This window comes from Anser cygnoides, chromosome W (assembly GCF_040182565.1).
Source record: "Anser cygnoides isolate HZ-2024a breed goose chromosome W, Taihu_goose_T2T_genome, whole genome shotgun sequence".
NCBI lineage: Eukaryota > Metazoa > Chordata > Aves > Anseriformes > Anatidae > Anser > Anser cygnoides.
Window position 1 is genome coordinate 17,096,880 of NC_089911.1, and position 27,355 is coordinate 17,124,234.

General features: G+C 61.2%; 2 protein-coding genes across 4 annotated transcripts; both read right to left on the reverse strand.

Annotated features, from left to right (window-relative positions):
• Positions 1-304: 304 nt before the first annotated feature.
• LOC136788744 (mRNA decay activator protein ZFP36L3-like) lies at positions 305-10,878 on the reverse strand. 3 transcript variants are annotated; one of them, XR_010827364.1, is made up of 3 exons: positions 10,226-10,615; positions 1,943-3,439; positions 305-1,871 (listed from the first exon to the last, which is right to left on the reverse strand). XR_010827364.1 is itself a non-coding variant. In XM_066987419.1 (3 exons), exons 1-3 carry the CDS (start codon positions 10,861-10,863, stop codon positions 2,422-2,424), a joined length of 1,302 nt encoding a protein of 433 aa, XP_066843520.1. In that variant the 5' UTR covers positions 10,864-10,878; the 3' UTR covers positions 305-2,421. The 3 variants fall into 3 exon arrangements, 2 of the variants coding, with proteins under 2 accessions (XP_066843520.1, XP_066843519.1); XM_066987419.1 differs by adding an exon at positions 10,824-10,878 and having other exon boundaries at positions 305-3,439; positions 10,226-10,469; XM_066987418.1 differs by having other exon boundaries at positions 305-3,439.
• LOC136788542 (uncharacterized) lies at positions 5,453-7,616 on the reverse strand (the record flags this gene model as incomplete). The annotated part of the gene is made up of 2 exons (XM_066987100.1): positions 5,453-6,582; positions 7,462-7,616. Coding segments are annotated over 2 exons (873 nt in total), but the record flags the coding sequence as incomplete, so codon positions are not given.
• Positions 10,879-27,355: the final 16,477 nt, after the last annotated feature.

Here is a 27,355-nt window from a genome sequence, read left to right on the forward strand (position 1 = left end):
TCCCTCCTCAGCCCCGCCCCCTTAAAAAAAAAACGAGTTTCCGGCCCCAAAAACAGCTTTTATTGAGGGAAAATGATTGGGGGGGGGGACCAAGATGGCGGACGCCGGTGCCGGGGTGCCCTGGCCCTCCTGGGCCCCCCCGGCACCGGGGTCCCCCCCGAAACATGGCGCCCCTCCCCCCTCCCCCCCTGATTTGGGGGGCCCCCCCACTGGGTCTACTGGGACCTACTGGGGTCTACTGGGGCACACTGGGGGCTGCTGGGGCCTACTGGGGCCTACTGGAGCCCATTGGGGCATAATGGGGTCTTCTGGGGCACACTGGGGGCTACTGGGGTATACTGGGGCCTACTGGGGTCTCCTGGGGCATACTGGGGCATACTGGGGCCTACTGGGGTCTGCTGGGGCATACTGGGGCATACTGGAGCCTACTGGGGCATACTGGGGCCTACTGGGGCATACTGGGGCCTACAGGAGCCTACTGAGAACTACTGGGGCCTACTCGAGCCTACTGGGGCCTACTGGAGCCTACTGGGGCATAATGGGGCCCTACTGGGGCCTACTGTGGCCCTACTGGGGCCTACTGAGAACTACTGGGGCCTACTGGGGTCTACTGGGGCCTACAGTAGCCTAGTGGAGCCTACTGGGGGCTGCTGGAGCCTACTGGAGCCTACTGGGGCATACTGAGGCCTACTGGCGCCTGCACTGGGGACCTATTGGGGCCTACTGGAGCCTATTGGGGCCTAGTGGAGCCTACTGGGGCCTACTGGGACCTACTGGGGCCTACTGGAGCCTACTAGAGCCTACTGGAGCCTACTGGTGCCTACTGGAGCCTATTGGGGCCTACTGGAGCCTATTGGGGCCTACTGGAGCCTACTGGAGCCTACTGGGACCTACTGGGGTCTACTGGGACCTACTGGGGCCTACTGGGGCCTACTGGAGCCTAGTGGGGCCTACAGGGACCTACTAGAGCCTGCTGGGCCCTAGTGGGGCCTGCAGGGACCTACTAGAGCCTACTGGGCCCTAGTGGGGCCCTACTGGAGTCTACTGAGACCTACTGGGGTCTACTGGGGCCTACTGGAGCCTACTGGGGCCTACTGGGGCCTACTGGAGCCTAGTGGGGCCTACAGGGACCTACTAGAGCCTACTGGGCCCTAGTGGGGCCTACTGGAGTCTACTGAGACCTACTGGGGTCTACTGGGGCCTACTGGAGCCTACTGGGGCCTACTGGGGTCTACTGGAGCCTAGTGGGGCCTACAGGGACCTACTAGAGCCTACTGGGCCCTAGTGGGGCCTACTGGAGTCTACTGAGACCTACTGGGGCCTACTGGGGCCTACTGGAGCCTACTGGGGCCTACTGGGGTCTACTGGGCCCTAGTGGGGCCTACAGGGACCTACTAGAGCCTACTGGGCCCTAGTGGGGCCTACTGGAGTCTACTGAGACCTACTGGGGCCTACTGGGGCCTACTGGAGCCTACTGGGGCCTACTGGGGCCTAGTGGGGCCTAGTGGGGCCTACAGGGACCTACTAGAGCCTACTGGGCCCTAGTGGGGCCTACTGGAGTCTACTAGGACCTACTAGGGCCTACTGGGGCCTACTGGAGCCTACTGGGGCCTACTGGGGCCTACTGGAGCCTAGTGGAGCCTACAGGGACCTACTAGAGCCTACTGGGCCCTAGTGGGGCCTACTGGAGTCTACTGGGACCTACTAGGGCCTACTGGGGCCTACTGGAGCCTACTGGGGCCTACTGGGGCCTACTGGAGCCTAGTGGGGCCTACAGGGACCTACTAGAGCCTACTGGGCCCTAGTGGGGCCTCCTGGAGTCTACTGGGACCTACTGGGGCCTACTGGGGCCTACTGGAGCCTACTGGGGCCTACTGGGGCCTACTGGGGCCTACTGGGGCCTACTGGAGCCTACTGGGGCCTAGTGGGGCATACTGGGGGCCTACTGGGGCCTACTGGGGTCCTGTAGAGTTCTACAGCCTCCCAATGCCCCCCGAGGCCTCCTTCCTCCCCTCGACCTCCCCCCCCCTAAAATTTCAGGACCTCCCCCCCAAATTTTAGGCCTTCCCCCCCCCAAAATTTCAGGGTTTCCCCCCAAAAAGATTTGGGGTCCCCCCCGAAAATTTTGGGGTCCCCCCGAAAATTTGGGGTCCCCCCGAAAAATTTGGGGTCCCCCCAGAAAAATTCGGGGCCTCCCCCCCCAAATTTTGGGGTCCCCCCTAAAAATTTGGGTCCCCCCCTAAAAATTTGGGTCCCCCCCCAAAAAATTTGGGTCCCCCCCGAAATTTTGGGTCCCCCCCTAAAAATTTAGGTTCCCCCCCAAAACCTCGGGTTCCCCCCCGAAAAATTTGGGTTCCCCCCAAAACTTTGGGCCCCCCCCCCCCGAAATATTTTGGGGGGCCCCCCCCCACCCCCTCCCCCTCACCCCCCCCAACCCCCCCGGGGCCTCAACCCCAGGCCGGGCCTCCCCGGGGAGCAGGGGCAGCGGTACCAGAGGCGGTAGGTGAAGGCCCAGGCGGCCCAGCCCAGGCCGGCGCCGGCCGCGTTGGCGGCCCAGTGGCACCGGTAAGCCAAGATGGCCGCCAGCGCCCCCTGCCACAGCACGAGGAGCCCGGCGTTGAGGAGGAAGAGGAGGCAGAGCGGGGTGGTGGCCACCGGCCGGGCCTCGCCGGTGGCCGGCTGGGCGGCGGCGGCCATCTTGGCCTCCCCGGGAGCCATCTCGCTGCCGGTAGCCATCCTCCTCTCTCTGGTAGCCATCCCGCTGCCGGTAGCCATCCAGGTGTCCTCGGTAGCCATCCCTCTTCCGGTAGCCATCCTCCTCTCCCCGGTAGCCATCCCTCTTCCAGTAGCCATCCTCCTCTCCCCGGTAGCCATCCCTCTTCCGGTAGCCAACCAGGCGTCCTCGGTAGCCATCCCTCTTCCGGTAGCCATCCTCCTCTCCCCGGTAGCCATCCCTCTTCCGGTAGCCAACCAGGCGTCCTCGGTAGCCATCCCTCTTCCAGTAGCCAACCAGGCGTCCTCGGTAGCCATCCCTCTTCCAGTAGCCAACCAGGCGTCCTCGGTAGCCATCCCTCTTCCGGTAGCCAGCCAGGCGTCCCCGCTAGCCGTCCCTCTTCCGCTAGCCACCCTGCCCTCCCCGCCGGCCACCCGGGGCGGGTGCAGGAGCCTCGCCAGCGCCCCCAGCTCCTCGCCCAGCCCCAGGCCGCAGAGGACGAGGCCGAAGGCCTGCGGGGAAGGGCGGAGGCCGGCGGCGGCCTCGAGGGCGGCGAAGAGGCGGGGGGCGGCGGCGGCCATGACGGTGGCCCCCACGGCCAGCCGGCCGGCCGCCCGCAGCACCGCCCCCCGGCGGCCGCCCCCCGGCTGGGCCAGCGGGAGGGAGGCGATGAGGAGGGCCCCCAGGAGCAGCGCCGTCCAGCGGCCGGCCGAGGCGACGAGGCGGCTGTCGGGGGTACGGGGGGGGGGCGGGGGGTGAGGTGTGGGGCGGGGGGGGCGGGGCACCCCGTAAAAATCCCGTAGAAAGCCCGCGGGCCCGTGGAAATCCCCCAGACACGTGGCGACCCCGTAGAAAAGCGTAGGGACCCCATAGAAACCCCATAGGAACCGCACGGAAATCCCATAGGGACCCACAGAAATCCCATAGGGACCCATAGAAATCCCACAGAAACCCCATAAAAACTCCATAGAAACCCCATAGAAATCCCATAGAAACTCTGTAGGAACCCCACAAAAACCCCGTAGGGACCCCATAGAAACCCCATAAAAACCCCATAGAAATCCCATAGGGACCCTGTAGGGACCCCATAAAAACCCGGTAGAAACCCCATAAAGACCCGATAGAAACCCCATAAAAACCCCATAGAAACCCCACAGAAATCCCATAGGGACCCCATAAAAAAACCATAAAAACCCCATAGAAATCCTGTAGGAACCCCATAAAAACCCCATTAAAACCCCATAGAAATCCCACAGAAACCCCATAAAAACCCCATAGAAACCCTGGAGAAACCCCATAGGGACCCCATAGAAACCCCACAAAAACCCCACAGAAACCCCATAGGGACCCCGTAGAAACCCCATAGGGAACCCATAGAAACCCCATAGAAACCCCACAGAAATCCCATAGAAACCCCATAAAAAAACCATAAAAACCCCATAGAAATCCCGTAGGAACCCCATAAAAACCCCATAGAGACCCCATAGAAATCCCATAGAAACCCCATTAAAACCCCACAAAAAACCCATAAAAACCACGTAGGGACCCCATAAAAACCCCGTAGGGACCCCATAGAAACCCCATAGAGACCCCATAGAAATCCCATAGAAATCCCACAGAAATCCTATAGAAACCCCATAGGGACCCCATAGGGACCCCATAGAAACCCTGTAGGGACCCCATAGAAACCCCACAGAAATCCCATAGGGACCCCATAAAAAGACCATAAAACCCCCATAGAAATCCTGTAGGAACCCCATAAAAACCCCATAGAAACCCCATAGAAATCCCATAGGGACCCTGTAGGGACCCCATAAAAACCCCACAAAAACCCCGTAGGGACCCCATAGAAACCCCATAGAGACCCCATAGAAATCCCATAGAAACCCCATTAAAACCCCATAGAAACCCTGTAGGAACCCCATAGAAATCCCATAGGGACCCTGTAGGGACCCCACAAAAACCCCCCATGTAGGGACCCCATAAAAAATAGAAACCCCATAGAAACATAGAAATCCCATAGAAATCCCATAGAAACCCCATAGGGACCCCACAGAAACCCCATAGAAACCCCACAGAAATCCCGTAGGGACCCCTGTACCCGATAGAAACCCCATTGAAATCCCATAGAAACCCCATAGGGACCCCGTAGAAACCCTGTAACCCCATAGAAATCCCTATAGGGACCCTGTAGGGAAACACAGAAATCCTATAGGAACCCCATAGGGACCCCACAGAAATCCCATAGGGACCCCGTAGAAACCCCATAGGGACCCCATAGAAACCCCATTGAAAACCCATAAAAACCCCATAAAAACCCCATAGAAATCCTATAGGGACCCTGTAGACCCCATAAAAACCCCATAGAGACCCCATAGAAATCCCATAGAAACCCCATTAAAACCCCACAAAAAAACCCCACGTAGGGACCCCATAAAAAAACCCCATAGAAACCCCATAGAGACCCCATAGAAATCCCATAGAAATCCCACAGAAATCCTATAGAAACCCCATAAATAGGGACCCCATAGAAACCCTGTAGGGACCCCATGTAGGGGACCATAAAACCCCCATAGAAATCCTGTAGGAACATAAAAACCCCATAGAAACCCCATAGAAATCCCATAGGGACCCTGTAGGGACCCCATAAAAACCCCATAGAAACCCCATAGAAACCCCATAGAAATCCCATAGAAATCCCATAGACCCCACAAAAACCCCATAGGGACCCCACAGAAACCCCATAGAAACCCCACAGAAATCCCGTAGGGACCCCATAGAAACCCCATAGAGACCCGATAGAAACCCCATTGAAATCCCATAGAAACCCCATAGGGACCCCGTAGAAACCCTGTAGGGACCCCATAAAAACCCTGTAGGGACCCCATAAAAACCCAATTAAAACCCCATAGAAACCCTATAGGGACCCTGTAGGGACCCCATAGAAACCCCACAGAAATCCTATAGGAACCCCATAGGGACCCCACAGAAATCCCATAGGGACCCCGTAGAAACCCCATAGGGACCCCATAGAAACCCCATTGAAAACCCATAAAAACCCCATAAAAACCCCATAGAAATCCTATAGGGACCCTGTAGGGACCCCATAAAAACCCCATAGAGACCCCATAGAAATCCCATAGAAACCCCATTAAAACCCCACAAAAAAACCATAAAAACCACGTAGGGACCCCATAAAAACCCCGTAGGGACCCCATAGAAACCCCATAGAGACCCCATAGAAATCCCATAGAAATCCCACAGAAATCCTATAGAAACCCCATAGGGACCCCATAGGGACCCCATAGAAACCCTGTAGGGACCCCATAGAAACCCCACAGAAATCCCATAGGGACCCCATAAAAAGACCATAAAACCCCCATAGAAATCCTGTAGGAACCCCATAAAAACCCCATAGAAACCCCATAGAAATCCCATAGGGACCCTGTAGGGACCCCATAAAAACCCCACAAAAACCCCGTAGGGACCCCATAGAAACCCCATAGAGACCCCATAGAAATCCCATAGAAACCCCATTAAAACCCCATAGAAACCCTGTAGGAACCCCATAGAAATCCCATAGGGACCCTGTAGGGACCCCACAAAAACCCCATAAAAACCATGTAGGGACCCCATAAAAACCCCATAGAAACCCCATAGAAACCCCATAGAAATCCCATAGAAATCCCATAGAAACCCCATAGGGACCCCACAGAAACCCCATAGAAACCCCACAGAAATCCCGTAGGGACCCCATAGAAACCCCATAGAGACCCGATAGAAACCCCATTGAAATCCCATAGAAACCCCATAGGGACCCCGTAGAAACCCTGTAGGGACCCCATAAAAACCCTGTAGGGACCCCATAAAAACCCAATTAAAACCCCATAGAAACCCTATAGGGACCCTGTAGGGACCCCATAGAAACCCCACAGAAATCCTATAGGAACCCCATAGGGACCCCACAGAAATCCCATAGGGACCCCGTAGAAACCCCATAGGGACCCCATAGAAACCCCATTGAAAACCCATAAAAACCCCATAAAAACCCCATAGAAATCCTATAGGGACCCTGTAGGGACCCCATAAAAACCCCATAGAGACCCCATAGAAATCCCATAGAAACCCCATTAAAACCCCACAAAAAAACCATAAAAACCACGTAGGGACCCCATAAAAACCCCGTAGGGACCCCATAGAAACCCCATAGAGACCCCATAGAAATCCCATAGAAATCCCACAGAAATCCTATAGAAACCCCATAGGGACCCCATAGGGACCCCATAGAAACCCTGTAGGGACCCCATAGAAACCCCACAGAAATCCCATAGGGACCCCATAAAAAGACCATAAAACCCCCATAGAAATCCTGTAGGAACCCCATAAAAACCCCATAGAAACCCCATAGAAATCCCATAGGGACCCTGTAGGGACCCCATAAAAACCCCACAAAAACCCCGTAGGGACCCCATAGAAACCCCATAGAGACCCCATAGAAATCCCATAGAAACCCCATTAAAACCCCATAGAAACCCTGTAGGAACCCCATAGAAATCCCATAGGGACCCTGTAGGGACCCCACAAAAACCCCATAAAAACCATGTAGGGACCCCATAAAAACCCCATAGAAGAAACCCCATAGAGACCCCATAGAAATCCCATAGAAATCCCACAGAAATCCCCCATAGAAACCCCATAGAAATCCCATAGAAATAGGGACCCCATAGAAACCCCCATAGGGACCCCACAGAAACCCCATAGAAACCCCACAGAAATCCCGTAGGGACCCCATAGAAACCCCATAGAGACCCGATAGAAACCCCATTGAAATCCCATAGAAACCCCATAGGGACCCCGTAGAAACCCTGTAGGGACCCCATAAAAACCCTGTAGGGACCCCATAAAAACCCAATTAAAACCCCATAGAAACCCTATAGGGACCCTGTAGGGACCCCATAGAAACCCCACAGAAATCCTATAGGAACCCCATAGGGACCCCACAGAAATCCCATAGGGACCCCGTAGAAACCCCATAGGGACCCCATAGAAACCCCATTGAAAACCCATAAAAACCCCATAAAAACCCCATAGAAATCCTATAGGGACCCTGTAGGGACCCCATAAAAACCCCATAGAGACCCCATAGAAATCCCATAGAAACCCCATTAAAACCCCACAAAAAAACCATAAAAACCACGTAGGGACCCCATAAAAACCCCGTAGGGACCCCATAGAAACCCCATAGAGACCCCATAGAAATCCCATAGAAATCCCACAGAAATCCTATAGAAACCCCATAGGGACCCCATAGGGACCCCATAGAAACCCTGTAGGGACCCCATAGAAACCCCACAGAAATCCCATAGGGACCCCATAAAAAGACCATAAAACCCCCATAGAAATCCTGTAGGAACCCCATAAAAACCCCATAGAAACCCCATAGAAATCCCATAGGGACCCTGTAGGGACCCCATAAAAACCCCACAAAAACCCCGTAGGGACCCCATAGAAACCCCATAGAGACCCCATAGAAATCCCATAGAAACCCCATTAAAACCCCATAGAAACCCTGTAGGAACCCCATAGAAATCCCATAGGGACCCTGTAGGGACCCCACAAAAACCCCATAAAAACCATGTAGGGACCCCATAAAAACCCCATAGAAACCCCATAGAAACCCCATAGAAATCCCATAGAAATCCCATAGAAACCCCATAGGGACCCCACAGAAACCCCATAGAAACCCCACAGAAATCCCGTAGGGACCCCATAGAAACCCCATAGAGACCCGATAGAAACCCCATTGAAATCCCATAGAAACCCCATAGGGACCCCGTAGAAACCCTGTAGGGACCCCATAAAAACCCTGTAGGGACCCCATAAAAACCCAATTAAAACCCCATAGAAACCCTATAGGGACCCTGTAGGGACCCCATAGAAACCCCACAGAAATCCTATAGGAACCCCATAGGGACCCCACAGAAATCCCATAGGGACCCCGTAGAAACCCCATAGGGACCCCATAGAAACCCCATTGAAAACCCATAAAAACCCCATAAAAACCCCATAGAAATCCTATAGGAACCCCATAGGGACCCCACAGAAATCCCATAGGGACCCCGTAGAAACCCCATAGGGACCCCATAGAAACCCCATTGAAAACCCATAAAAACCCCATAAAAACCCCATAGAAATCCTATAGGGACCCTGTAGGGACCCCATAAAAACCCCATAGAGACCCCATAGAAATCCCATAGAAACCCCATTAAAACCCCACAAAAAAACCATAAAAACCACGTAGGGACCCCATAAAAACCCCATAGAAACCCCATAGAAATCCCATAGAAATCCCATAGAAATCCCATAGAAACCCCATAGAGACCCGATAGAAACCCCACAGAAATCCCGTAGGGACCCCATAGAAACCCCATAAAAACCCCATAGAAATCCCATAGGGACCCTGTAGGGACCCCATAAAAACCCGGTAGGGACCCCATAGAAACCCCATAAAGACCCGATAGAAACCCCATAAAAACCCCATAGAAACCCCACAGAAATCCCATAGGGACCCCATAAAAAAAACCATAAAAACCCCATAGAAATCCCGTAGGAACCCCATAAAAACCCCATTAAAACCCCATAGAAACCCCATAGAAACCCCACTGAAATCCCATAGGGACCCCATAGAAACCCCGTAGGGACCCCATAGGGGCCCCATAGCGCCCCTGAGCCCCCCCCCATAGCACCCCTGCTGCCCCATAGCCCCCAGCCCCATAGCGGCTCCCCCAGCCCCACAACCCCCCAAAACCCCACAACCCCCCCGACCCCAAAACCCCCTGAACCCCCCAAACCCCACAACCCCCCCCAACCCCCCCAAACCCTATAACCCCCCTCAAAACCCCACACACCCCAAAACCCCATAACCAGCCCCACAACCCCCCTGGCCCCACATCTCCCCCCAGCCCCACAACCCCCCCAAACCCCACAACCCCCCCAAACCCCATAACCCCCCCAAACCCCATAACCCCCCAAACCCCATAACCCCCCAAACCCCACAACCCCCCAAACCCCACAACCCCCCAAACCCCATAACCCCCCAAACCCCACAACCCCCCCAAACCCCATAACCCCCCAAACCCCATAACCCCCCCAAACCCCATAACCCCCCCAAACCCCATAACCCCCCCCAAACCCCATAACCCCCCCCAAACCCCACAACCCCCCAAACCCCATAACTCCCCCCCGACCCCATAACCCCCCCCGACCCCATAACCCCCCCAAACCCCACAACCCCCCCAAACCCCATAACCCCCCAAACCCCATAACCCCCCCAAACCCCATAACCCCCCCAAACCCCATAACCCCCCCCAAACCCCATAACCCCCCCCAAACCCCACAACCCCCCCAAACCCCATAACTCCCCCCCGACCCCATAACCCCCCCCGACCCCATAACCCCCCCGACCCCATAACCCCCCCCGTGACCCCAAACCCCCCCGACCCCATAACTCACGCCTCCAGCAGGTTATGGGGTGCCGCCAGGAGGCTTTTGGGGTCGGCCGCGTGCCGCAGGGCCGGCCCCAGCCCCACCAGGGCCGCCACGGCCGCCGCGTGGGCCCGCCCGAACCCGGGGGACCCCAAAAGCGCCGCCGCCCCCCGGCTCAGCCCCCGCGCCGCCGCCCCGAGAGCGCGCCCCGCGGCCGCCCCGTAGCGCACGGCCGCCGCCCCGTAACCAGGCCCTATAACGGCGACCCCATAACTGGGCCCTCTAAGGCCTGGCCCGTAACCGGGCCTTATAGGATTTGCCCCGTTACCGGGCCCCATAGCGGCTGCGGCCCCGTAACCAGGCCTTCTGAGGCCTACCCCGTTACGGGGCCCTATAAGGCCTGCCCCGGAATCGGGCCCTATAAGGCCTGGCCTGGAACCGGGCCCTATAAGGCCTGCCCCGTTACGGGGCCCTATAAGGCCTGCCCCGGAATCCAGCCCTATAAGGCCTGGCCTGGAACCGGGCCCGGTGAGGCCTGCCCCATTACGGGGCCCTATAAGGCCTGCCCCGGAATCGGGCCCTATAAGGCCTGCCCCGGAATCGGGCCCTATAAGGCCTGGCCTGGAACCGGGCCCTATAGGATCTGCCCCGTTACCGGGCCCCATAGCGGCTGCGGCCCCGTTACGGGGCCCTTTAAGGCCTGCCCCGGAATCGGGCCCTATAAGGCCTGGCCTGGAACCGGACCCTATAGGATCTGCCCCGTTACCAGGCCCCATAGCGGCTGCGGCCTCATAACCAGGCCCCGTTACGGGCTGCCCCATAACCGGGCCCTATAGGGGCCGCCCCATAACCGGGCCCTATAAGGCCTGCCCCGTTACGGGGCCCTATAAAGCCTGGCCCGGAACCGGGCCCTATAGGATCTGCCCCGTTACCGGGCCCCATAGAGGCTGCGGCCCCATAACCAGGCCCCGTTACGGGCTGCCCCATAACCGGGCCCTATAGGGGCCGCCCCATAACCGGGCCCTATAAGACCTGCCCTGTTATGGGGCCCTATAAAGCCTGGCCCGGAAGCGGGCCCTATAGGATCTGCCCCGTTACCGGGCCCCATAGCGGCTGTGGCCCCATAACCGGGCCCTATAGGGGCCGCCCCACAACCAGGCCCTGTAGCGGGAACCCCATAACCAGGCCCCACAGCGGGGAACCCCCTTACAGGGCCCTATAGGTGCTGCGGCCCCATAACCGGGCCCTATAGGGGCCGCCCCGTGACCAGGCCCCATGGCGGCCGCCCCATAACCAGGCCCCATAGCGGGGACCCCATAACTGGGCCCTGTAAGGCCTGGCCTGGAACCGGGCCCTATAGGATCTGCCCCGTTACCGGGCCCCATAGCGGCTGCGGCCTCATAACCGGGCCCTATAGGGGCCGCCCCATAACCAGGCCCCGTAGCGGGGACCCCATAACCGGGCCCTATAAGGCCTGCACCGTTACGGGGCCCTATAAAGCCTGGCCTGGAACCGGGCCCTATAGGATCTGCCCCGTTACCGGGCCCCATAGAGGCTGCGGCCTCATAACCAGGCCCCGTTACGGGCCGCCCCATAACCGGGCCCTATAGGGGCCGCCCCATAACCGGGCCCTATAGGATCTGCCCCGTTACCGGGCCCCATAGCGGCTGCGGCCTCATAACCGGGCCCTATAGGGGCCGCCCCACAACCAGGCCCCGTAGCGGGAACCCCATAACCAGGCCCCACAGCGGGGAACCCCCTTACGGGGCCCTATAGGGGCTGCGGCCCCATAACCGGGCCCTATAGGGGCCGCCCCGTGAGCAGGCCCCATGGCGGCCGCCCCATAACTAGGCCCCAGAGCGGCCGCGGCCCCATAAGCGGGCCCTATAGGGGGTGCCCCGTTAGGGGGCCCTATAGGGTCAGCCCCGTTATCGGGCCCTATAGCGGCCGCGGCCCTATAAGGGGCCCCCGCCATGGCGCCGGGTGGCTTTGGGGGGGTCTTGGGGGGTCTCCTGCCCCATAGATCTCCCACCCCACAGATCCCAGCCCCATAGATTCCAGCCCCATAGATCCCCCGCCCCATAGATCCCCAGCCCCATAGATTCCAGCCCCATAGATCCCCCGCCCCATAGATCCCCAGCCCCATAGATTCCCAGCCCCATAGATCCTGCCCCATAGATCCCCAGCCCCATAGATCCCTGCCCCATAGATCCCCAGCCCCATAGATTCCCAGCCCCATAGATTCCCAGCCCCAGAGATCCCAGCCCCATAGATTCCCAGCCCCATAGATACCCCCACCCCATAGATCCCCAGCCCCATAGATCCCCCGCCCCATAGATCCCCAGCCCCATAGATCCCCAGCCCCATAGATCCCCCGCCCCATAGATCCCCAGCCCCATAGATCCCCCGCCCCATAGAACTCCCACCCCATAGATCCCTGCCCCATAGATCCCTGCCCCATAGATTCCCAGCCCCATAGATACCCCCACCCCATAGATGCCTGCCCCATAGATCCCTGCCCCATAGATCCCCCGCCTCATAGATACCCCCACCCCATAGATGCCTGCCCCATAGATCCCTGCCCCATAGATCCCTGCCCCATAGATCCCTGCCCCATAGACCCCCCAGAGTTTGAGTTTGGGGGGATTTGGGGCAGACCTGGGGGGTTATGGGGCAGATGTGGGGCAGAAAGGGGCTTATGGGGCAGATGTGGGGCAGATGTGGGGCAGATGACAGGGTTATGGGGCAGATGTGGGGCAGAAGGGCAGTTATGGGGCAGATATGGGGGGATGTGGGGCAGATGTGGGGCAGATATGGGGCAGAAAAGGGGGTTATGGGGCAGATGTGGGGAGATGTGGGGCAGATGTGGGGCAGATGTGGGGCAGAAAGGGGGTTATGGGGCAGATGTGGGGCAGATGTGGGGCAGATATGGGGCAGATATGGGGAGATGTGGGGCAGATATGGGGCAGATATGGGGAGATGTGGGGCAGATGTGGGGCAGATGTGGGGCAGATATGGGGAGATGTGGGGCAGATGTGGGGCAGCTATGGGGCAGATATGGGGAGATGTGGGGCAGATGTGGGGCAGATGTGGGGCAGACGCCGCCGCCGTCCCCCCCCCCGCCCCCCCCCGTCCCCCCCTGCCCCCCGCCCCACAGACGCCGCCGGCACTTGGGGGTCCCGGGGCTTTTATTGGCCGTGGGGCAGCGGCGCCGTGGGGCGGCCGCCCCCGGCCTCGGCCTCGTCCTCGTCCTGCGGCTCCCGGTAGTCCCAGAGGCGCACGCTCCCGTCCCACTGTGGGGCAGCCCCATAGCGCCCGGCCCCACGGCTCCCTGCCCCATAGCGCCCTGCCCCATAGATCCCAGCCCCATAGCGCCCTGCCCCATAGATCCCGGCCCCACGGATCCCTGCCCCACAGATCCCCAGTCCCATAGCTCCCTGCCCCATAGCACCCGGCCCCACGGCTCCCGGCCCCATAGATCCCTGCCCCATAGATCCCAGCCCCATAGATCCCAGCCCAATAGATCCCAGCCCCATAGATCCCAGCCCCATAGCGCCCAGCCCCACACATCCCTGCCCCATAGCGCCCAGCCCCAGAGATCCCAGCCCCATAGCGCCCTGCCCCATAGATCCCGGCCCCACGGATCCCTGCCCCACAGATCCCCAGTCCCATAGCTCCCTGCCCCATAGCGCCCAGCCCCACGGATCCCTGCCCCATAGATCCCCTGCCCCACAGCGCCCGGCCCCATAGATCCCTGCCCCATAGATCCCAGCCCCATAGAACTCCCACCCCATAGACCCCAGCCCCATAGCTCCCACCCCATAGATGCCCGCAGCCCCATAGCTCCCAGCCCCATAGATCTCCCACCCCGTAGATCCCTGCCCCATAGATCCCCAGCCCCATAGACCCCTGCCCCATAGGGCCCGGCCCCATAGATCCCTGCCCCATAGCACCCGGCCCCACGGATCCCTGCCCCATAGCGCCAAGCCCCACCGATCTCTGCCCCATAGATGCCAGCCCCATAGCGCCCGGCCCCACGGATCCCTGCCCCATAGATCCCAGCCCCACGGATCCCTACCCCATAGATCCGGCCCCACGGATCCCTGCCCCATAGATCCCCCGCCCCATAGATCCCCCGCCCCATAGATCCCAGCCCCACAGATCCCAGCCCCATAGATCCCCAGCCCCATAGATCCCAGCCCCATAGATCCCTGCCCCATAGATCCCCAGCCCCATAGATCCCAGCCCCATAGATCCTGCCCCATAGATCCCCCGCCCCATAGATCCCCAGCCCCATAGATCCCTGCCCCATAGATCTCCCCATAGATCCCAGCCCCACAGATCCCCTGCCCCACAGATCCCCAGCCCCATAGATCCCTGCCCCACAGATCCCCAGCCCCATAGATCCCCTACCCCATAGATCTCCCCTGCCCCATAGATCCCTGCCCCATAGATCCCCTGCCCCATAGATCCCAGCCCCATAGATGCCGCCCCCATAGACCTCCCACCCCATGGATCTCCCACCCCATAGATCCCCAGCCCCATAGATCCCAGCCCCATAGATCCCCTGCCCCATAGATCCCCCGCCCCATAGAACTCCTACCCCATAGATCCCCCGCCCCATAGATCCCTGCCCCATAGATCCCCCCGCCCCATAGATCCCTGCCCCATAGATACCCAGCCCCATAGATCCCCCACCCCACAAATTCCAGCCCCATAGATCCCTGCCCCATAGATCCCTGCCCCACAGATCCCCAGCCCCATAGATCCCCAGCCCCATAGATCCCCAGCCCCATAGATCCCCTGCCCCATAGATCCCAGCCCCATAGATCCCCCTGCCCCATAGATCCCAGCCCCATAGATCCCCTGCCCCATAGATCCCAGCCCCATAGATCCCCAGCCCCATAGATCCCCAGCCCCATAGATTCCAGCCCCATAGATCCCCAGCCCCATAGATCCCTGCCCCATAGATCCCCCCGCCCCATAGATTCCAGCCCCATAGATCCCCCCGCCCCCATAGATCCCCCCGCCCCATAGATACCCCCGCCCCCATAGATACCCCCACCCCATAGATCCCTGCCCCATAGATCCCTGCCCCATAGATCCCTGCCCCCATAGACCCCCCAGAGTTTGAGTTTGGGGGGGATTTGGGGCAGACCTGGGGGGTTATGGGGCAGATGTGGGGCAGAAAGGGGCTTATGGGGCAGATGTGGGGCAGATGTGGGGCAGATGTGGGGCAGATGACAGGGTTATGGGGCAGATGTGGGGCAGAAGGGCAGTTATGGGGCAGATATGGGGGATGTGGGGCAGATATGGGGCAGAAAAGGGGGATATGGGGCAGATGTGGGGAGATGTGGGGCAGATGTGGGGCAGCTATGGGGCAGATATGGGGGTTATGGGGCAGATGTGGGGCAGATGTGGGGCAGATATGGGGCAGATATGGGGGTTATGGGGGCAGATGTGGGGCAGATGTGGGGCAGATATGGGGCAGATATGGGGAGATGTGGGGCAGATATGGGGCAGATATGGGGAGATGTGGGGCAGATGTGGGGCAGACGCCGCCGCCGTCCCCCCCCGCCCCCCCCCCCGTCCCCCCCTGCCCCCCCGCCCCACAGACGCCGCCGGCACTTGGGGGTCCCGGGGCTTTTATTGGCCGTGGGGCAGCGGCGCCGTGGGGCGGCCGCCCCCGGCCTCGGCCTCGTCCCTCGTCCTGCGGCTCCCGGTAGTCCCAGAGGCGCACGCTCCCGTCCCACTGTGGGGCAGCCCCATAGCGCCCGGCCCCACGGCTCCCTGCCCCATAGCGCCCCGGCCCCAGAGATCCCTGCCCCATAGCGCCCGGCCCCAGAGATCCCAGCCCCATAGATCCCCAGTCCCATAGCTCCCTGCCCCATAGCGCCCGGCCCCAGAGATCCCAGCCCCATAGCGCCCCTGCCCCATAGATCCCGGCCCCACGGATCCCTGCCCCACAGATCCCCAGTCCCATAGCTCCCTGCCCCATAGCGCCCAGCCCCACGGATCCCTGCCCCATAGATCCCCTGCCCCATAGCGCCCGGCCCCATAGATCCCTGCCCCATAGATCCCACCCCATAGATGCCCCCAGCCCCATAGCTCCCAGCCCCATAGAACTCCCACCCCATAGACCCCAGCCCCATAGCTCCCACCCCATAGATGCCCGCAGCCCCATAGCTCCCAGCCCCATAGATCTCCCACCCCGTAGATCCCTGCCCCATAGATCCCTGCCCCATAGATCCCCCGCCCCATAGATCCCCCGCCCCATAGATCCCAGCCCCACAGATCCCAGCCCCATAGATCCCCAGCCCCATAGATCCCAGCCCCATAGATCCCTGCCCCATAGATCCCCAGCCCCATAGATCCCAGCCCCATAGATCCTGCCCCATAGATCCCCCGCCCCATAGATCCCCAGCCCCATAGATCCCTGCCCCATAGATCTCCCCATAGATCCCAGCCCCACAGATCCCCTGCCCCACAGATCCCCAGCCCCATAGATCCCTGCCCCACAGATCCCCAGCCCCATAGATCCCCTACCCCATAGATCTCCCCTGCCCCATAGATCCCTGCCCCATAGATCCCAGCCCCATAGATGCCGCCCCATAGACCTCCCACCCCATGGATCTCCCACCCCATAGATCCCCAGCCCCATAGATCCCAGCCCCATAGATCCCCTGCCCCATAGATCCCCCGCCCCATAGAACTCCTACCCCATAGATCCCCCGCCCCATAGATCCCTGCCCCATAGATACCCAGCCCCATAGATCCCCCACCCCACAAATTCCAGCCCCATAGATCCCTGCCCCATAGATCCCTGCCCCACAGATCCCCATCCCCATAGATCCCTGCCCCATGGATCCCTGCCCCATAGATCCCAGCCCCATAGATCCCCAGCCCCATAGATCCCCAGCCCCATAGATTCCAGCCCCATAGATCCCCAGCCCCATAGATCCCTGCCCCATAGATCCCCCGCCCCATAGATTCCAGCCCCATAGATCCCCAGCCCCATAGATCCCTGCCCCCATAGATCCCCCGCCCCATAGATCCCCCGCCCCATAGATACCCCGCCCCATAGATACCCCCACCCCATAGATCCCTGCCCCATAGATCCCTGCCCCATAGATCCCTGCCCCATAGACCCCCAGAGTTTGAGTTTGGGGGGGATTTGGGGCAGACCTGGGGGGTTATGGGGCAGATGTGGGGCAGAAATGGGGACATGGGGCAGATGTGGGGCAGATGTGGGGCAGATGTGGGGCAGATGACAGGGTTATGGGGCAGATGTGAGGGCAGAAGGGCAGTTATGGGGCAGATATGTGGGGGGATGCGGGGCAGATGTGGGGCAGATATGGGGCAGAAAAGGGGGATATGGGGCAGATGTGGGGAGATGTGGGGCAGATGTGGGGCAGCTATGGGGCAGATATGGGGTTATGGGGCAGATATGGGGCAGATGTGGGGCAGATATAGGGCAGATGTGGGGAGATGTGGGGCAGATGTAGGGCAGGCGCCGCCCGTGTCCCCCCCGCCCGCCCCGCCCCCGCCCCACAGACGCTGCCCGGCACTTGGGGGTCCCGGGGCTTTTATTGGCCGTGGGGCAGCGGCGCCGTGGGGCGGCCGCCCCCGGCCTCGGCCTCGTCCTCGTCCTGCGGCTCCCGGTAGTCCCAGAGGCGCACGCTCCCGTCCCACTGTGGGGCAGCCCCATAGCGCCCGGCCCCACGGATCCCTGCCCCATAGCGCCCGGCCCCAGAGATCCCAGCCCCATAGCGCCCTGCCCCATAGATCCCAGCCCCATAGCGCCCTGCCCCATAGATCCCGGCCCCACGGATCCCTGCCCCACAGATCCCCAGTCCCATAGCTCCCTGCCCCATAGCGCCCAGCCCCACACATCCCTGCCCCATAGCGCCCAGCCCCAGAGATCCCAGCCCCATAGCGCCCTGCCCCATAGATCCCAGCCCCATAGCGCCCTGCCCCATAGATCCCGGCCCCACGGATCCCTGCCCCACAGATCCCCAGTCCCATAGCTCCCTGCCCCATAGCGCCCAGCCCCACGGATCCCTGCCCCATAGATCCCCTGCCCCATAGCGCCCGGCCCCATAGACCCCAGCCCCATAGATCCCACCCCATAGATGCCCCCAGCCCCATAGCTCCCAGCCCCATAGATCTCCCACCCCATAGATCCCTGCCCCATAGATCCCCAGCCCCATAGACCCCTGCCCCATAGGGCCCAGCCCCATAGATCCCTGCCCCATAGCACCCGGCCCCACGGATCCCTGCCCCATAGCGCCAAGCCCCACCGATCCCTGCCCCATAGATGCCAGCCCCATAGCGCCCGGCCCCACGGATCCCCCGCCCCATAGATCCCCAGCCCCATAGATCCCAGCCCCATAGATCCCCAGCCCCATAGATCCCTGCCCCATAGATCCCTGCCCCATAGATTCCTGCCCAATAGCGCCCGGCCCCACCGACAGCCTGCCCCACGGATCCCCCCAGCCCCACAGATCCCCCCGCCCCACATATTCCAGCCACGCAGGTCCCCAGCCCCATAGATCTCCTACCCCATAGATCTCCCACCCCATAGATCCCTGCCCCATAGATCCCTGCCCCATAGATCCCTGCCCCATAGATCCCCCCACCCCATAGATCCCCAGCCCCATAGATCTCCCACCCCAAAGATCCCCTGCCCCATAGATCCCAGCCCCATAGATGCCCAGCCCCATAGATCCCCAGCCCCATAGATCCCCGCCCCATAGATCCCAGCCCCATAGATCCCAGCCCCATAGATCCCCAGCCCCATAGATCCCAGACCCATAGATCCCCCGCCCCATAGACCCCCACCCCATAGATGTCCCACCCCATAGATCCCCAGCCCCATAGATCCCTGCCCCATAGATCCCCCGCCCCATAGATCCCCAGCCCCATAGATCCCTGCCCCATAGATCCCCAGCCCCATAGATCCCAGCCCCATAGATCCCTGCCCCATAGATCCCCCCACCGACAGCCTGCCCCAGATCCCCCCCCCCCCACATATTCCAGCCACGCAGGTCCCCAGCCCCATAGATCCCCAGCCCCATAGATCTCCCACCCCATAGATTTCCCACCCCATAGATCCCTGCCCCATAGATCCCTGCCCCATAGATCCCCCACCCCATAGATCCCCAGCCCCATAGATCTCCCACCCCAAAGATCCCCGCCCCATAGATCCCAGCCCCATAGATGCCCAGCCCCATAGATCCCAGCCCCATAGATCCCAGCCCCATAGATCCCAGCCCCATAGATCCCCCGCCCCATAGACCCCCACCCCATAGATGTCCCACCCCATAGATCCCTGCCCCATAGTGCCCAGCCCCACCGACAGCCTGCCCCATAGATCCCCAGCCCCACGGATCCCTGCCCCATAGATCCCCAGCCCATTGATCCCCCGCCCCATAGATCTCCCACCCTATAGATCCCTGCCCCATAGATCCCTGCCCCACAGATCCCTGCCCCATAGCGCCCAGCCCCATGGATCCCTGCCCCATAGATCCCCAGCCCCACAGACCCCGCCCCATAGATCCCCTGCCCCATAGCACCCGGCCCCATGGATCCCTCCCCATAGCGCCCAGCCCCATAGCGCCCGGCCCCATAGATCCCTGCCCCATAGATCCCCAGCCCCATAGATCTCCCACCCCATAGATCCCAGCCCCAGAGATCCCAGCCCCATAGATCCCTGCCCCATAGATCCCCAGCCCATTGATCCCCCGCCCCATAGATCTTCCCCACCCTATAGATCCCTGCCCCATAGATTCCCCGCCCCATAGCTCCCCCTGCCCCATAGATCCCTGCCCCATAGATCCCCTGCCCCATAGATCCCTGCCCCATAGCACCCGGCCCCACCGGATCCTTGCCCCATAGCGCCCCGGCCCCATAGATCCGTTCCCCATAGCGCCAAGCCCATAGCCCCAAAATCCCCCTCTCTGCCCCCAAACCCCCCAGCCCCCCAAAAGGGCCCCAAAATCCCGCTATCTTCCCCCAAACCCCCCCAGCCCCAAAATCCCCCTTTTTCCCCAAAACCCACCCGAAGCCCCGCAAGCAGCCGATCGCTTTCTGCATCTCCGCGTCCCCCCCCCTCCCCCCTCGCGGCTCCCTTTTACCTCCTGGGGGGGGAAGGACCCGCCCCATAGATCCCTGCCCCATAGTGCCCAGCCCCAGCGTGCCCCGGCCCCATAGATCCCAGCCCCATAGCTCCCTGCCCCATAGATCCCGGCCCCACAGATCCCCAGCCCCATAGATCCCAGCCCCATAGATCCCGCCCCACAGACCTCCCACCCCACATGGATCTCTCCCAGGGGCACCCATAGATGGGGGTGGGGTGGGGGAGGGGGCTCCCACCCTCCATAGATCCCCGCCCCATAGATCCCTGCCCCATAGATCCCTGCCCCGCCGTCCCCCCCACCCCCATATCCCCCCCACCCCATAGATCCCAGCCCCGCAGGCCCACCCCACTGGAGCCCACGCCCCCCTCCCAGCCCCCACCCCCTCAGGCCCCACCCCTCAGGCCCCGCCCCCTCCCCCGAAGCCCCGCCCCTTTGGGCTCCCGCCGGTTCCCTCCCCTCAGGCCCCGCCCCCTGACCAAAAAAACCACCTCGAAGCCATCAAAAAGCCCCGGTTCTGACGAAAAAAAAGTTAAAATCCCTAAAAAAGCCGATTCCGGGGTTTTTTTACCAGGCCCCGCCCCCCTTCCCGAAGCCCCGCCCCCTCAGGCCCCGCCCCCTCCCCCTCAGGCCCCGCCCGCCCCAGGCCCCGCCCCCTCCCCGAAGCCCCCCCCCCCGCCCCCTCAGGCCCCGCCCCCTCCCCGAAGCCCCGCCCACCGAGCCCGGAGCCGCCGCTGCGCCCCCGCCGCCATTTTGTGGCCCCCTGAGGGCAGCCCCCGCCCCCTTTTCCTCTCTTTTTCCCCTTTTTTTCCCTTTTCTCCCCTTTTTTTCGCCCCTTTTCCCCTTCTTTTCCCCTCCGGGGGCTGGCCCTGGGTGCTTCCGGCACGCCCCCTCCGTGAGGCCACGCCCCCTGCCGATAAGCCACGCCCCCTTGTTAATTAAAGGCGCTAATTAAGCTCAGGGCGCTAATGGCGGCGCCGGGGCTCCCTCAGGAGCCTGAGGGGGGGGGTAAGCCCCGCCCCCAACCTTTAAGCCCCGCCCCCAACCTTTAAGCCCCGCCCCCAACCTTTCGGCGCGGGTAAGGGCAAGGCTCTGCGCATGCGCGGCGCCCGGCCGGACCTCTAAGCCCCGCCGCTTCGGGGAGGGGGAGCGCGCCTGCGCGGCGGCAAGCCCCGCCCCCAACCTCTAAGCCCCGGGGTGGGAGGGGGCGTGGCTTCTTCATAAAGCCACGCCCCCAAAGGCCCCTCCCGCCATTGGGTCGGGTGGAGATGACCCGAGGGGGTTGGGCTTCGAGGCCACGCGAGATGACCCAAGGGGGTTGGGTTGGGTTGAGGTGACCCAAGGGGGTTGGGTTGGGTGGAGATGCCCCAAGGGTTGGGTTGAGATGCCCCAAGGGTTAGGTGGAGATTTGAGGCCCCGCCCCCGATACCTGTGGAGATGCCCCAAGGGTGGGTGGAGATGACCCAAGGGGGTTGGGTTGGGTGGAGATGACCCAAGGGGGTTGGGTTGGGTGGAGGTGACCTGATACCCCACCCCATGAGATGACCCAAGGGGGTTGGGTTGGGTGGAGATGACCCAAGGGGGTTGGGTGTCATCAGCGAGATGCCCCAAAGTTGGGTTGAGATGCCCCAAGGGTGGGTGGAGAAGGGACCCATAGGGACCCTATAGAGCCCCATAGCTGCCCCATAGCACCCCATAGGGACCCATAGGGACCCATAGGGACCCCATAGGGACCCCAAACCGCAGGTCAGGAACCTGACCGAGGAGATGGCCGGGCTGGACGACACCCTATAGGGACCCCTACCCACCCCATGACCACGCCCTGCAGGAGGCGCAGCAGCAAGCCCTGGATGACATGACCCATAGAGCCCCATAACCACCCCATAGTGACCCCCAACCACCCCATAACCACCCTATAGGCACCCCAACCACCCCATAGGGACCCGTAATGACCCCACAGAGCCCCATAACCACCCCATAGTGCCCCACACCCACCCCATAACCACCCCAAAACCACCCCAAAACCACCCCATAACCATCCCCAACCACCCCACAACCACCCCATAGGCACCCAAGACCCCATAACCACCCATAATCACCCCATAACCACCCCATAGGGACCCATAATGACCCACAGAGCCCCATAACCACCCCAACCATCCCCAACCACCCCAAAACCACCCCATAGGCACCCAAGACCCCATAATCACCCGGGGGCAGAAGGTCCTGGCCGGGGCGGACGTTTTGGGGGGCTGATGGGAGGTCCCTGCCCCGCCGGCCACCCCATAACCACGGGCGACCTGAAGCTGGCGCGGGAGAGCATTGTGGACCTGGCCCCAAAAACCACCCCATAGGGACCCAAGACCCCATAACCACCCCATAACCACCCCAAATCACCCCATAGGGACCCACAATGACCCATGGAGCCCCATAACCACCCCAACCACCCCACAGTGACCCCCACCCACCCCATAACCACCCCAACCACCCCTTAGGGACCCCCACCCACCCCATAACCACCCCAACCACCCCTTAGTGACCCCCACCCACCCCAAACCACCGATCGAGGATGGTTGGGTTGGGTTGGGTTGGGTTGAGTTTGGTTGGGTTGGGTTGAGTTGGGTTGGGTTGAAGGGTCTCCAGACGGTTGGGTTAAGTTGGTTTTGGGCCTATAGGGACCCCTACCCACCCCATAACCACCCCAAACCACCCCATAGGCACCCAAGACCCCATAACCACCCCAAAAACCTCTCCAACCACCCTATCACCACCCCCACCCACCCCACAACCACCCCAACCACCCCATAGTGACCCCCAACCACCCCACAACCACCCCATAGGCACCCAAGACCCCATAACCACCCCAAACCACCCCATAATCCCCCATAACCACCCAAAACCACCCCATAGGGACCCATAATGACCCCTGGAGCCCCATAACCACCCCATATGGGTTGGGTTGAAGAGTCTCTGTTGGTTGGGTTGAGCTGGGTTGAGTTGGTTTTGGGGTTGAAGGGTCTCCATTCCAAGCCGCCGGGAAGGGTCTCCATTTTTGGGTTGGGTGCATGGGGGGTTGAGTTGGGTTGAGTTGGGTTGACATTGGTTGAGTTGGGTTGAGTTGGGTTGAAGGGTCTCCATCGGTTGGGTTGGGTTGGGTTGAGTTGGGTGGGGTTGGGATCAGGACTGGGGTCATCATGGATGGTGGAACGTTGAGGAAGGTCGCTAGAACCATGGGGAACGTCAGGGATGGGGTCAACGGGGTGAGGAACCATGGGGAACGTCAAGATTGGGGTCAACACGATGAGGAACATCAGGATTGGGGTCATCGTGGTCGACGGAACCGTGGAGAACATCAAGGATGGGGTCAATGGGGTGAGGAACATCATGGTCGGGGTCACCATGGATGGTGGAACCTTGAGGAAGGTCGCGTTGAGTTGGGTTGGGTTGAAGGGTCTCCAGATCGTTGACGTCAAGATTGGGGTCACCAAGGATGATAAAACCATGAGGAACGTCAAGATTGGGGTCATCGTGGATGATAAAACCCATTGCTTGGGTCGGGTTGGGTTGTACTGGGTTGAAGGGTCTCCAGGTGGTTGGGTTGGGTCGAGTTGGGTTGAGTTGGTTTGGGTTGGGTTGGGTTGGGCTGAAGAGGCACAATGAGGAACATCAAGATTGTTGGGTTGGGTTGGGTTGAAGGGTCTCCATGAGAACATCAAGGATGGGGTCAACGGGGTGAGGAACATCAGGACTGGGGTCATCATGGATGGTGGGGTGGAGGTCGGGACCACCTAGAGGAGGGGGGTGGGGGAGGGGAGGGGGGAGGGGGAGAGCAGGAGGAGGAAGATTGGGGTCAACACGATGAGGAACATCAGGATTGGGGTCATCGTGGTCGACGGAACCGTGGAGAACATCAAGGATGGGGTCAATGGGGTGAGGAACATCATGGTCGGGGTCACCATGGATGGTGGAACCTTGAGGAAGGTCGCTAGAACCATGGGGAACGTCAGGGATGGGGTCAACGGGGTGAGGAACGTCAAGATTGGGGTCACCAAGGATGATAAAACCATGAGGAACGTCAAGATTGGGGTCAGCACGATGAGGAACATCAGGATCGGGGTCACCATGGAGGAGGAGGAGGAGAACAGGAGGAGGAAGGAGGAGGAGGAGGGAACGTCAGGGATGGGGTCGACGGGGTGAGGAACCACGGGGAACGTCAAGATTGGGGTCAACGGGGTGAGGAACGTCACGATTGGGGTCATCGTGGTCGATGGAACCATGGAGAACGTCAAGGATGGGGTCAACGGGGTGGGGAACGTCACGGACAGGGTCACCAAGGATGATAAAACCATGGGGAACGTCAAGATTGGAGGACACCAGGAAGAGGAGGAGGAGGAGAAAGAAGAGGAGTGGTCGATGGAACCATGGAGAACGTCAAGGAGGAGGAGGAGAAAGAGGAGGAGGAGCGAGGAACCGGCACGGCGGGAGGAGCCGCGGGGCCCAGCCCCTCCCAGTCCCAGATCAGGAGGAAGGAGGAGGAGGAGGGGGAGGAGGAGCAAGAGGAGGAGGAGGAGGAGACCAGGAGGAGGAGGAGGAGGAGGAGGGGGAGGAAGGCTGGCAGTGGCGGGGCCCCCCGGTGCTGTCGGAGCGGAGGCGGGAGCTGGCGGAGGCGCGGGCGGAGCTCGCCAGGAGCCCCACGCCTCCCGGCGGGAGAACGAGAACCTCCAGGGTGAGGCCCCGGCCTCCCTGACCTCCAGCGGCGGTCCCAGGCCCGGCACACGGCGTCGTCGCCCCCCGACAGGAGGAGGTGGCGACCTCCTCCCCGACCTCCTGGCCTCCTCCCCGACCTCCTGTCCCCCTCCCCGACCTCCTGGCCTCCTCCCCGACCTCCTGGCCTCCTCCCGACCTCCAGGAGGACCTCCTGTCCCCCTCCACAACCTCGGCCACCTGATGATCTATGGGGCCACCACCACCCCACCAGCATCTATGGGGCCACCTAAACATCTATGGGGCCACCAGAACCCAACCATGACCTATGGGGCCACCACAACCCCCAACGATCTATGGGGCCACCACATGATCTATGGGGCCGCCTCAACCCTATAATGACCTATGGGGCCACCTGATGATCTATGGGGCCACCAGAACCCAACCATCATCTATGGGGCCACCTGATGATCTATGGGGCCACCACCACCCAACCATGACCTATGGGGCCACCACGACCCGATAACGATCTATGGGGCCACCTGAAGATCTATGGGGCCACCTCAACCCAACCATCATCTATGGGGCCACCACACGATCTATGGGGCCACCACCACCCAACCATGATCTATGGGGCCACCTGATGATCTATGGGGCCACCACCACCCAACCATGACCTATGGGGCCACCACGACCCGATAACGATCTATGGGGCCACCTGAAGATCTATGGGGCCACCTCAACCCAACCATCATCTATGGGGCCACCTGATGATCTATGGGGCCACCACCACCCAACCATGATCTATGGGGCCACCACGACCCCATAACGACCTATGGGGCCACCTGATGATCTATGGGGCCACCAGAACCCAACCATCATCTATGGGGCCACCTGAAGGTCAACCTCCTGTCCCCCTCGACGACCTCCTGGATCTATGGGGCCACCTGATGATCTATGGGGCCACCAGAACCCAACCATCATCTATGGGGCCACCTGAAGATCTATGGGGCCACCACGACCCCATAACGATCTATGGGGCCACCTGAAGATCTGTGGGGCCACCTGACGATCTATGGGGCCACCGCAACCCAACCATCATCTATGGGGCCACCACGACCCCATAACAACCTATGGGGCCACCGCACGATCTATGGGGCCACCACCACCCCGACCATGATCTATGGGGTCACCAGAGCGCAACCATGATCTATGGGGCCACCACGACCCCATAACCATCTATGGGGCCACCTGATGATCTATGGGGCCACCACCACCCAACCATCATCTATGGGGCCACCACCACCCAACCACGATCTATGGGACCACCATGACCCCATAACGACCTATGGGGCCACCTGGAGATCTATGGGGCCACCTCAACCCAACCATCACCTATGGGGCCACCACGACCCCATAACGATCTATGGGGCCACCACCACCCAACCATCACCTATGGGGCCACCACGAGATCTACGGGGCCACCACGACCCCGTAACGACCCACGGGGCCACCGGACGACCGTCCTCCTCCCTGTCCTCCTCCCTGACCTCACGCGGCGCTGGACCTCGCGGTCGTAGACGTAGACGCAGCCGTCGTTGGCGCCCCCAGGACCTCGCGCCCGTCCGGCCCCACCGCCAAGGAGAAGACGGCGAGCGGCGCTCCTCCGGCCTGCGGGGTGCCAGGGCGAGACCCACAGCTGGCCCCACGAGTCCTCCGGCCCGCCCCACGGACCTCCACCCCGCCCCACGGACCTCCACGGACCTCCACCCTGCCCCACGGACCTCCACGGACCTCCACCCTGCCCCACGGACCTCCAGGGACCTCCAACCCACCCCAGGGACCTCCACCCCACCCCACGGACCTCCACGGACCTCCACCCTGCCCCATGGACCTCCAGGGACCTCCAACCCACCCCAGGGACCTCCAACCCGCCCCACGGACCTCCACCATGCCCCATGGACCTCCAGGGACCTCCAACCCGCCCCATGGACGTCCAGGGACCTCCAACCCGCCCCATGGACCTCCAGGGACCTCCACCCTGCCCCATGGACCTCCAGGGACCTCCAACCCGCCCCGTGGACCTCCAGGGCGGAGGCCGAGCGCAGGGCGGCCGGGAAGGGCGAGGAGCCGGAGCAGCAGGGACCTCCAACCCGCCCCATGGACCTCCAGGGACCTCCACCATGCCCCATGGACCTCCATAGCTGGTGGGCGAAGGCAGCTTTTGGGTTGAGCTATCCAGGGACCTCCACCCTGCCCCATGGACCTCCAGAGGTTTCGTTCCTCAGTAGTTGATCGGTGAAGGCTTCTTCCTCCA

What these genes read in the sequence shown, in the direction of transcription:
- LOC136788744 (XM_066987418.1), bottom strand. Translation starts at nt 10,536, where the DNA reads ATGGGGCCCGGTAACGGGGCAAATCCTATAAGGCCCGGTTACGGGCCA. An exon ending in CCCCATAACCTGCTGGAGGC is followed by an intron (nt 3,440 to 10,225) that starts GTGAGTTATGGG and finishes TACCCCCGACAG; the next exon opens with CCGCCTCGTCGCCTCGGCCG.